This window comes from Triturus cristatus, chromosome 11, assembly GCF_964204655.1.
Source record: "Triturus cristatus chromosome 11, aTriCri1.1, whole genome shotgun sequence".
NCBI lineage: Eukaryota > Metazoa > Chordata > Amphibia > Caudata > Salamandridae > Triturus > Triturus cristatus.
In genome coordinates this window covers 836534954-836547209 of record NC_140594.1, presented here as the reverse complement: position 1 = coordinate 836547209, position 12256 = coordinate 836534954, and the positions used below count along the sequence as shown (strand labels likewise).

At 46.0% G+C, this 12256-nt stretch overlaps 1 protein-coding gene across 4 annotated transcripts in view; it reads left to right on the top strand.

The window, feature by feature from the left end:
- Nucleotides 1-12256, top strand: part of SCLY (selenocysteine lyase) — a 206158-nt gene that overhangs the window by 187960 nt on the left and 5942 nt on the right. For all 4 annotated transcript variants that reach the window (XM_085634600.1, XM_085634599.1, XM_085634602.1 and 1 more), the window contains exons 11-12: nt 8623-8725; nt 9248-9323. In XM_085634600.1, the coding sequence (XP_085490726.1) occupies nt 8623-8725; nt 9248-9323 (179 nt within the window). The remainder of the gene's footprint in view (nt 1-8622; nt 8726-9247; nt 9324-12256) is intronic.

The following is a 12256-nucleotide window of genomic DNA, read 5'->3' as shown; positions in this document are numbered from 1 at the left end:
ACGACTTTACTATCTGGTGGATTGGAAAGGGTATGGTCCGGAGGAGTGATCCTGGGAGCCCCTGTCTCATGTCCGGCATGCCCCTCTTCTAGTGCGTGCTTTCCACATTGGCCATCCTCTTAGCCCTCGCCCTGCCACCCCTGTCTGACCTTCATGCTGAGGAGCGGGGGAACCTGTCTTAGGAGGGGGTACTGTCATGGTTCCCGGCTCCGCTGCGCGTTACCTCTCAGGCGCATGCGGGATCGGATGGTGATGACGGACACGCAGCTGGCAGTTAGCGGTCTAGTGTTCAGACCGGAACCACTACTGCGTCATACCAGCGCTTCCGGGGAACGCCGATTTAACCACGGCGGTTCCCGCGGATCAGCGCTTCGAATTAACGCTGCTACTGATTTCCGTCGACTCTGCCTTCCAGACAGCTACGCAGGTTCGTACACATCCGGAGGACTCGGCGGACTGCGTACTGGGTCACCGTTCTGAGACTAGTTTAGGACACCGCGCAACAGCGCCTATCTGGACCTGGTGAAGACGCTCTGCTGAGCGTTTCCAAGAGCAAGTTACCAGCACCAGGCTTGAGCATCTTTGGGGACATTGCATAAGTTCCAAGCCGAAGTACTCCTGGGGGGCACTTCGCAGATATCGCAGGAGCACTGCCAGAGCCGTAACTGTTACCGCGCTGGAGCGCTTGGGTTTTCATTTGACACCGCGCAGGGGCGCATGTTATTTCTTTTTCTTAGCGCAGAAGCGCTGGGGCTTTCCTTTTGACACCGCGCAGGAGCGCATGCTGTTTTCATAGCGCAGGAGCGCTGTTCTTTTCCTTTGCACCACTTATCAGGGGAAACAGCACAACTTCACGGAGAGACCCTTCAGGAGGGCTTTTAGCAAGCACGCACTGGAGTACCTTCAAAGCCATTGCAGACACCGCGCTGGAGCACTTAATTTTCCTTTACCTCGCGCAGTAGCGCTTACCATTTTCTTTTCACCGCAATCAGAGCGCTGTGTGTACTTTAGTCCTTGGCGCCAGGATACTAGTTGTTGCCACTCCATCTTTCCGTGAAAAGGAAGCAGGACGTGCAGGAGCACTTATCGAAGTGGCTTCTTCCCTGGGTCAACGCGCGTTCTTTCATCAGGTAATTATCCGAGCCCCCTGGCGCATGAGAGGTAACCTAGATAGGGGTTTGCGCGTCCCTGCTCTAACTGGTCTCCTTTGTTTCCTTTACTAGGCTGATACACAGCGGTCTCATCGCAGGGAGGCGCGTCCACTCCTCATTCCTACTGCCTTTGGCTACCTTCCCCAATCCATCTCTATCCCTGTTGGTGTTAGCTCCCTACGGGGGTGAGGTGGGGTTGAGGGCGATAGCTCATGTCGTCTCTGTGAGAAAACTCCGCAAGCTACAGGTGAGCCTTGTGGGGTACGTGACAGTCACGCTCAGAAAACTTACTAAAGTAAACTTACAAGACATACTGTTGTGTGGAACATAGGTACATGACAAACTGGCTGCTTGGCCTGGATAGATGGATTCATAAGACACATTCAGCTAGATTCTGCACACAAATAAAAAAGATACATAAATATTTGTAGCTGCAATTAAAAAATGGCCAATTACTATGTTTAAGAAGCCCAAGAAGTTGAAATCAAAGAATCCGGATAGGAAAAGAAAATGCATTGAATCAAAGAAGAACATAGATGTGAAAATCGCTGGTTGATAAGATTTGACTTCCTGGTGTTACACTCCTCATACCATGAATAAAAGTAACTCATAACAACCTCAAAGTGCATGCTCAAGTTCACTTGTGATATCAGAGCAAGATTCACTTATAAAGAAGTCATCTGTAGATGTCCGTCTGAACACTCAATAATTTGTAAATACATCTTCATACTCGCTTGTATATGCACGTTCAAACTCACCTATACATGCACGCTTATACTCACTGATATATGTGTGTCTTTCAGTGGGCGGGATCGGAAGGGCACGGCTTGCCCCTACTTTTTAAATTTACCAAAATCCGTTCCCCTACTTCTTTCTTTTCAGATTGCTTCCCAGGACGGCAGGAATGGTCGAAACTTGAAAACAATATTACGAGCCCTGTGTGGTGCTCATTGAGGAAGGCCACTGCAGTTGCGTGACCTACTACCCCTTCCCCTCTGTATCTGTGGGAAGGGGCCTGCCCAGCAACACTGTAGGAGCCGTTTTGCACTGTAGGAGCAAACAAGCAGCATGTGAAAGTGGCTTCCTATGATGGCCCTGCTGCTGCAATGATTTACATATCATTTACTGACTATGCTACCTGCCTGCCCCCCACTGTGACTAAATAAAATTTGTCATATCAGGCTGCATTGGCGGCCCCGCCCTTGACCTCATCTTCCCCTTATTCTCGGGCTCACCCAGACTGACGACGCCACAAGAAAAGGAAGAGGACTTAGTGTGGAATTTGTGGCACACTGTGCCCAAACCTTCACGCTTTAAAAAAAACCAAAAAAAAACTGTATAAAACGCTTATCTTTCTTCGTTACTCTATTTTATAAATTGAGTACTGCTTCACTGTGTGTGTTCAGGGATGTGGTATTTTTAAAAATACTGTTTACCTTTTTAAAGGTTTGAACATAAAAGCAGCCCGAGGTGTCCAGTTCTGTGACACCCAGGCACCAGAGACCCTTGTGGACCCCATCCAGGGTCGGACTGTGAAAACAAATAGGCCCAGGCACCAAGGCCGGTCTGGCATAATGGGTATCGGTAGGGAGGCTGGAGGAGTGGGAGGCTGGTTCTGTTAGTGGGGTCTGCAAAACTGTCCCTCAGTAACAAAACCAGCAGGGCTATCCAGCACACTAAGGGAGAGATTTACTAAGATTTGGTGCCGTGTTTGCGTCACAAAAGTGACGCAAATCGGCGCAAAATCTTTTTTTCCCAATTTACTTTCTAGCGCTAAACTTGTTTAGTGCTGGAAATAACGGAAAAGTAATGCACTTGGTGCCAAGGAGCGTACCATGGGTGGAGCAAGTGCGTTCCAAAGCAACCACCCAGGGTTTCTCACACTAAACCCAATTTACTAAATAAAGTAGATTGGGTTTAGCGTGAGAAAACGGTACCTTTTTCAAGTAGGTGTACGGAAGGAGAAATGCCTTCATTTCTCCTTCCTTTTCCGACTTTGTATGCGTACGGCACTGTGCAGCACACGTACAAAGTGGGAAAAACGTTGCATGTGTCTGGGCATCGTATTTTGTACAGGAAGGGTACCCTTCCTGTACAGAACCTATAGTAGACTCATGCTCACAACCTAGCGCTATGGCGCTAACGTGTGTGTGTGTGGAGCACAGCAGCTGTAATGGGCGTCGGCGCAAGGGAAAGGGGAGGAGTGAGACATATCTCTGAAAATATGGCACTCTCCTGCTCCCTCCCTATCGCACAACGCTACACTGGTATGAGAGGCGCTATAAAAAAAATGAAATACATGTGAGAGGGGCTATGGAGAGATGAGGGGCAGTGTTGGAGGGTGATAGTGAGGGAAACATTGAAGAGCCCCAACAAGATTGTCGTATCCTGGTGCACTGTAAGGTCATCATTTACTGTGCTCTAAATGCTAATACAATTGAATATATAATAACGTGTTGTAGAATGCACAATTTATGTAATTTTTTCAAAATGTTCTTTGGGAGGAAACACCCTCTTCCCATTTCCCCTTTGTAGTGGTCACGCTCGCTTACTGCGTTCGCTCGCAACACACCGTACAGGGGATGGACAAAGTGCCAGGGCTGATTTGGGTTCCCAGTTCGGCCTTGTCTGGCACCAAATTGAAAGTGCCCCATTTAGAAAATGAGATATCTAATCAAGCATTAGCAAAGCCAATGGGTCTTGCCTTTGGGACCTCTTAGGTTTCAGCATCACTAACATACTATTGTGTCACCCCAAAAAATAAAGTTGGATGTATCCTTCACTACCCAAATGAAAATATAATTTCGGCCTTTTACTCTCAAGAGCTCTCTCAAGTTTTTTGTGGGACGAGAGTTAGCCAAGCAGGACACTTCAAAAGGTATCATTTGCAGTACACTAGAATACATAATGTTGATGTTTGAACAGCTAGCTGGCTGACATGAATGTGGAGAAGCCCTTGTGGGTTTTCCATGAGTCAGATCAGATTTTCCTGAAGAGTCCCTGTATCTTCTGAGACATGCTTAACCCCTTCCTTGCTGTCCACGAGTGCAACAAAGGCACCCCGGTATACAGGAGGAGCCCTGTATTCATGTCCTCAACATTTGAGGCAAAAAACACTCATTGATTTCTGAATAGTGAGTGTTAAAGCGTTAAGGTAACCATGTTGTTCCTGCTTATATTTTGCATGCTTTACATAATCTTGCATTGCCTATGAGTGTTTGCTTTTTCCAGGATGTTATTGTTTTTTCCAGGCAGTGCATAATTTGAATTGAGCCACATCCAGGCGTTTATAACAGGGCATAATTGGGTTGTAGCTGAAGGCAGTGCATGTTTCTCTCAGTGGGGCAGAAAGGTGTTCAGGGGAGAGGATGTGGCACTGTGGCCAGAGCTACCAAATTAGGAACTGCAGAACCAGGATCAGGCTTCATGACCAGTCCAACAGACCACTATCCTGAGGGAACACATTTCCCTACTGGACCTTAGAAGGCCCCACTAGATCATAGAACGCCTGGTCTCTTAGCACCAGCAGGTAGACCCTACCAGTGGCCATTGTGGGTTAACCTTTAAGCCCTTTCCACCACAATCCATACTGAAGTTCACCTCCAGTCTTGCAGGCAGGCCTACAGAGCAGCACACCCTAGATCAACAGAGACATTGTCATTGCGGTTACAGGACCCTTGAGGCCAGTCCGCCTCACCCATTGGTGCCTCCATTGGCCTTGTTCCAGCAGTAGTAGTGCAACTCACCAGGGATCGGCAATGCATGATTTGCACGCACAGCACAGCAAACTGATGGGTATTTTTACGAGGGTCTTGCATCATGCTTGCACCATGGAACATGGTAAATGCATGACACAAATCTCCAAGTCATATTTATGAAGCCACGCAAAGCCACTTTGCATGGCATTGAATGGTTTCATAAATATGGAGTAATGCAACACAGCGCAAATCGCTGCTTTGTCTTACTCTGCACAAGGATGGCATTGCAGTGGGTTTTTCCACTCAACTTTAATGGTTTTTGACGCATTCCCTGATCTACAAGGACTTGTAAACCTGGGAATGCATCAAAATCTTACGCCTCCCCAAGGGAGGCACAACAAGGAGAAATATCTTTATTTTTTCCTCTTTCTATATGTGCAGCACACATAGAAAGAGAAAGAAGCCTCTCAGGATTATTTTTGTGCAGAAAGGTACACTGATGCCAGTGTGGGATTTATTCTAGATTGAACTCATAGGGCATCTTAGAGATGCCACCTGAAAATACAACCAGCCTCTGGTGGGTTCCCTGACTGGTAAACACCAGCCTGCTACCACGAGACAAGTTTCTGGACCCCAGGGGTGGGAGCCTTCGCACTCTGAGGCCAGAAACAAAGCCATTCCTGGGCAGAGGTGTTCACACCTCCACCAGGTCAGGAAGAGCCCTCTGTGGCAGGGGAGCTTTAAAGGCCTTGCCGGCTTTGCAACGCCTGTGCCCACCTCTGCTAACCCCACCCTTCAGATAGGGGAGGCAAGGTGAAGCCCACTCTTCAGTGCCTGCCATCTTGCAGATGGCTGGCACTCTCCAATCAGGGTTAGGGATTGTGCCCACTCCCCCATGTGGGGTGAGCACACCAAGGGTGCAGTCACCCTAAGGTCAGTAGCCCATTGGTCACTAATCCGAGACCCCTAAAACGCCCCCTAAATACTGTGATTTGGGGGCTGCCCTGGACCCAGAAGGGAAATTCCCATAACCTTCGCAGAAGAAGGACGAAAGAAGAGGCACAGCAGAGGAGACTGCAGAGAAGAACTGACTTGGCCCCAGCCCTACCAGCCCGTCTGCAGTTTCCAGAGGTCCTGCGCCAGAAGTCATCTTGTTCTGCAGCCAGCGACCTCCAGAACCCCTGGGAGGACTGACTGCCTTCAACAAAGGATATCCTGTGAACAGCAACTCTGTTCAAAAGAATCTCCAAAGAAAGACTCTGAGCCTGCTGAAGACAAAAAACCCGATGCATGGAACCACCACTCCACCAGTCGCCTACGGCCCAACTCCAAGTGGCCCACCAGTCCCAGTGAGGTCCCCCAGCGCTCCAGAGTCCAAGTCAACCGTGGGTTGACCCCTCCAGGACTCCCTGACATTGCCTGCAGCCTCTGTACAGAGACCCCCCATCGGTAATCTTAAATCCGACCTTAAAGGGCACCCCTGTATCCGGCCGCCCTGCACCCTGGTGAAGAGGACCTGAGGTGGACCTACGTCTCCGAGCCTTCAAACTTACCTGCCCAGCTGTTGGTTCCTCCCGAAAGACTTCTTGGACCGAGCCTGCAGCTAAAAAACAAAACAGGCAATCTCCAAAGGATTGCATTGGGCTCCTGGCCTCTCCTAAGCACTCTGCACTCGGCCGCCCTGGCACAGCTCGTGTTGTGGACTTAGTGCTGACCTGGGACCCCCTTTGCCCTGACCTTATCCCTAGGTGCTTGGCCCGTGAGCAGCCACCAACCGAAGGCCCCCCTAGCCCCATAGGCTAACATTGGGTGTCAGCACTCTGCACCCGGTTGCCCTTGTGCCGCTGAGGGTGCTTTTTGAGTTCATCCTTGACCCTGGGGGATTTCTTGTTCTAACCCCTGAAACTCAACACTCAAGACCGATTACTTACCTGCAAACCGATAACAAATTTTCCTCCATAGGACTGCATAGACTGTTTTACTCTGAAAAAGTTCTGTGTTGAGTTGTGTTTGTATGGAAACTTAAGTAACTGTGTTTTTTAATGTAAAGGTGTTTTACTTACCTTTGTCCAGGAAATGTCCCTGTGCGATATCTAGGCATATCACACTGAGTAGAAAAAGTGACCTCAAAAGTACAGCTGTTTTTAAGCAGTGTACCAACCTGTAACAAAGTCAAAATCATTCAGCTTGCATATTCTTATCAACCTGTCTGGGAAAGTACAATTTTACTTACCATTACCAAGTCCTGCTTGGTTCTAGAAATAAAATACAATAAAAGAAGTGTTTTTATACAAACAATTGATCTGAGTTCATTCTTTGAGTGTGTGCTATCATTTCTTGCTTGAGTGTGTACAATAAATGTTCACCACTACCCTCTGATAAAGCATTACTGCTCGCCCACACTACCACAAATAGAGAGTAAGGTATTATCTACTTTTCCCTTTGTAAGCCTTTGGGGATCGGCTGGACTCTGTGTACACTATACCTTACTTTGGTATAGTATATACAGAGCCTGCTACCTGCACTCATAATTCCAGAGTTGATACATTTGCAATTTTCATTGCTAACTACCTTGAGTAGTAATTTCACTAACATAATAGTTGTATCTTAATCGTGATACTGCTTTTAAAGCATCTGCAAAACCAACATGTCTGGGTTGTTTTAGGTGTATATATTCACTTTTGAGTGCTATGTCTAGATACAATAAAGGGAACTAAGAGGCATCTAATGCTGGCTTCATGACATGTTGCGTGAAGTACATAAAAAATGTAGGACTACAATTTTGCATTGACCATGGGGCACAGAATGATGTAATCAACAGTTCTCCCCAAAACGTGGGGTCTCCTGTCATAGAATTTAAACCCAAGTTTTATGTTCCAAAATGGTTTGAAAAAGGGAGAAGTGCTGATGAAAGAAACTGCATGGCTCGAAGACAAATGGCTTATGATTCCACTTATAAGCGTATTTGGGACATTCTGTGATTGTAAAAATTATTCCAAATTGTAAATGTATTTTAATGTCAATAACTCATATAGTAAACCTCAAATAAACGTGTATCTATTGGTTGCATTAAATAACGTTATAAGCTGTAACTGGTCAGTGAAATAGCAAACATACTAAAAATTGGTATGTTTTGCTCTTTTTAGCCACACCTCTGACTCCGCACACTGACCCAATCCTCTGGTTATTCACGACCCCTGATCCTCCGCTCTCCGTTCCCCTACTTTTTTTCCCCCACTTCGACCACTGGTGTCTTTACTCATCTCTGTATGCAGTGCACACTTTCCTGTCAGTAAACATATATAATGATGAGTCCAAGGTTCGTGGTATTCCAGTGTATGCGCACACTCAAACTCACTTAATAATACACACTTGTATCTACACAGGAAAACGTAGCACTTCCCTGCTCTGTAGACATCATCTACTTACCAAGGATTGTATGTTCTTACTTACATACGAAATCCAGCTCATATTCATTATGTCATAAAGGCATGGTCAAAACCATCCACTGGGAGTTCTTTGTTTCACTTTTAAATGCATGCTTAGCCCTATAACTAAGCCTTCATACACCTGTGACCACAAGCTCATGCTCTCCTGTCGTTACCTTCTAACATACTTGTGTACATATGCTGTAGCCTATTAACTTGGACTCATCCGCCTACCTTGCCATGTTAAGCTATGAATGCAGGCACCTACCCAGCTGTGAGTCACTGAGAGTTGTGTTTGCCTCTTTATAATGTGCGATCAATATCTGTCTCTCTCATCCCCTCTAGGCTGAGTTTGGACAGGATAAAATCAATTTCAACAGTCATTTCCCTGGCTCTCAGTGTCTTCCAAATACCTGTAATGTCTCCATTTTAGGTTCAGCACTTCAAGGTAAGAGGTTATCCATCTTTGTTCCTGCTGCTGCCCTATTTTATATATCCCTTCTTGTCACATGAACAATTTCAGAAGAATCATATAATTTCCCTGCTATGGTGGTAGAAGAGCTGAGAGATTACATTAGCCGACTTCCAGGGGCTTGTTACTAAGGCGATATATATGGGTGAACCTGGCAGTGGCGAGCAGGGCTGTTCCCTGAATTGCTCGGGAACAGTCTGCACAGTCTCCCTGAATCCGAATTGAGCCATATTTCGCCTGCCCAGTTCATACAAACCTGATACTTATTTTACCTCTCTTAAACTGATTTCACTCTAGCACTTGATGGCTTTCTCACTCCGGTTATCGTTTTTCTTTTTCTCTTCTGCTCTTCTTTATTCTCTTTTTTCTGGTGCCTTTCTGTTGAAAGTTGTTTGTTTCATTGCCTGATTGTGTCTTTCTGACTTTTTCAATATTTATCTAGCTTTATTCAGTTCTCTTTTTGTTTATGCACTGAAACCTCCTCTCTGTCTCTTACAGGTCGAGCTGTGCTGTCTCTTTGCCATATACTGCTGGCTAGTGTTGGTGCTGCTTGCCACTCAGACCAAGGCGACAGGTGAAAAAAGCAACGATTTTGGACTTGAAAGATATTTCTTTGATTTGATTGTAAATAATAGATGCCACACTATGTGTAAGGTGACCATTATATCCTGTACCATTCCAGAAAGAAAATTGTCACCAGATGCTGACCACATGCACTGTGATGTAGAGGACGAAGAGAGGATAGATCGAGCTGCTCCATGGGTTGCAGCAATTAGACCTTGAAAGTGTTAGTGACAGGACGACAGATATATATTTCTCTATATACACGCTTAATCTATTTATGGGGACCTTCAGCCAGCCCTCTCCAATCATTGGGCTGTTGTTGGGTCATTCACATTTTTCTTCTACCCACTACAGCACGGGGCAGTGGGTCAGCTCACTTCAGCCATTGGCTAACTTCACTGTGAGTGACGGCATGCTGCCACAAAGTAGTTCCCTTCACTGCAGAGGACTACTAGAGCAATGAGTGGTTTTTGGGACCAAACGTTTGACCTGACAGGCACATTCCTTTTCATTATTTATTTATTTATTTATTTGCAGGTTTTTAAGGTTATCTTAAATGTATAACACATTTCCACAACTACGTACTACAATGTGGTCTTGTTTTTAATATGGTACTGTAGAAAAATGCAGTTCTAGCTGGCCTATCACAAACTAAATGCAATATTGAGAACTTTACCTCCAACACCTCCAACGTCAGAAGACAAAGTTCATATACATATACATAGTAGTGTTCTGGGGCTCAGCGTGCTGTATTGTTCTACGTTTGTGGCTTTAGTGAGAATACCAACAATGCTGACCTAGGATTACAAGTAAGTAACCTTTCCACACGCTCTTTCCAAATACTGATACATTATGCGTTTCTTAACACATTTTGGCTTAGTACATACTTTAAAGCCATTTAGCACTCACAAACACTGTAATTTAGCGAGTTGCAGGTTTTGGAATCTCTAATTCGCATTATACATCAGGCCTCTATTCATTTATAAACATTTTTTTACCATGATCCATCCATTCACTTCAGGAAAGTGAACCAAGGCTTACTTTTATGAATGAACACAATGGTCAGATCGCATGTCTTTAACAAGGCGTTGTTTATTTCAAAGCATCATTCGTCAGGCAGAATACTTGCTCCCGTAGCTTCCTTGATTAAAACCTTCCCCCCCCCCCCCCCCCCCCCCCCCAGTGCCGACCTGGGCGAGAAATCTTCACAGCTACACACGTCACCGAAACTGCGTGTTTTCTAACCCTTGATGGAGTTTGCGGAACTCCACAAGGTGACCAAAGACCACTGCAGCGCGGAGTTCGCTAGTGCCGGAGTGCGCTTGGTCACACCTGTTTGCGTTGATTTGCAGTGCTGGGTATTTGCCCTGCACTGGAAAATCAACACGAACCCCAGCATTGGGGAGCACGAGCCAGGGAAAATCCAGCCGGGAGGTGGATTTTCAATGCTCGCTCTCACCAACTTGACATTGGGGAGCGCGAATGAGGAAAAATTCTGGGTGCTCCGTGGAGTGCGGCAAACTCCGTGAACGGAGCGGAGCTTACTGCCCGTGCTTAGTGATTTCCCATGATGTCATGCACAAATCTGTGGGACTCTGCCAGAAGTGGCATGCAACACATATAAAGGGCACCCAGCTGTTGGTGACTGTGTTTTTTTTCTGCATCTTCATCAGTGCAGAATGTGGAACTGCTGAGGTTTTGATATTTGTCGAGTGGTTTTGGGAAAATGTCCCCATCAAAGTCTTTGTGCTTATAGCTCTACTTTCAGTGCCTACGACTGATGTTGAGCCTGAATCCACATTCCAAGTCCTAATGAGATGGGGGTCATTACCATGACCTTGCAGTTTCTGCTGTGTGCTCTTATGCACTCAAAGGCAATTTGGGAGAAGGAAGCCAAACTGATGGTGAAAGCCTATAATTCAAACCAGAAGAAGGACTTATTCTAGGACTGTTCTCCATACAAGGATCATAAGAAGCACAAGAAGGGACAACATAAGCCATCTCAAGCTTTCCCTACAGCTTGGTCAACTACAGCGCAAGTGCAAGCTTTTAAGCAGGCTGTGTAGGTGATTTTGGTAAAGGCCCCCTGACACGCCTGTTCGGGCACCTGTAACAGAACTGGAGCCTATTATGACGTCTGTGGCTTCAGCTCAAGTGCCGGTCTCGACTTCATTTACTTCTTCGGTGTCACCTTTGGGTCCACAGTCAGTATTGATATCAAGAAATGCCTCATGCTTTGTTAGGAGCATTAGCGTTGGCTCAGGCTCTTGCTCTGACTTGTTAAATCTGAATCTTTTTGCTGTTAGCCAGGAAATACACCTATAAAGTCCTTTACGAAAGCGTCTTGTTTTCTAGATATGCTCAAAACCTTCTGCCAAGGTGACCATACAGAAAAAGCATACCCTATTTGGCTCGGCTTCTGATCCGATTTGGATGCCTCAGTCCTCATAGGAGATGAATTACGTCCACCATTATATTACACTGCACTCTTGGCAGAGTGCCAGAATGCTAGTGACCTTTGCACATTCCTTGAATTGAACACCCCTTAATCTGAAGAGCATGTTTTGGCTGAGCAGAGTCAGTTTTCATGGACCATCAACAAAGCACCTGGAAATCTACATGCACAGAGTGGAGCTGAACTTTTCTTTTATACTGATCCATTGGATGGTAAGTGACATCAGAAGGTGGTTTGCATGTTAATGAGGCACTCGAAGATCAGGTACCGTGCTCTTAGGATACACCTCAGTGTAATTTGTCAATGACAAGAATGGGTGCTCACAAGTATAGAGTGGAGTCATCAACTTCTCAATACCTACCTTCTAATCATACTCCTGAGAAATTGGTAGTGGAAGGTTCAGCTTCTAAATTAAAGTCTGGACTACCACAAAAATAGGAATCTAAAAGACCAGACGCTTGGGGCCATAAAATATTTGCATCAGGCAG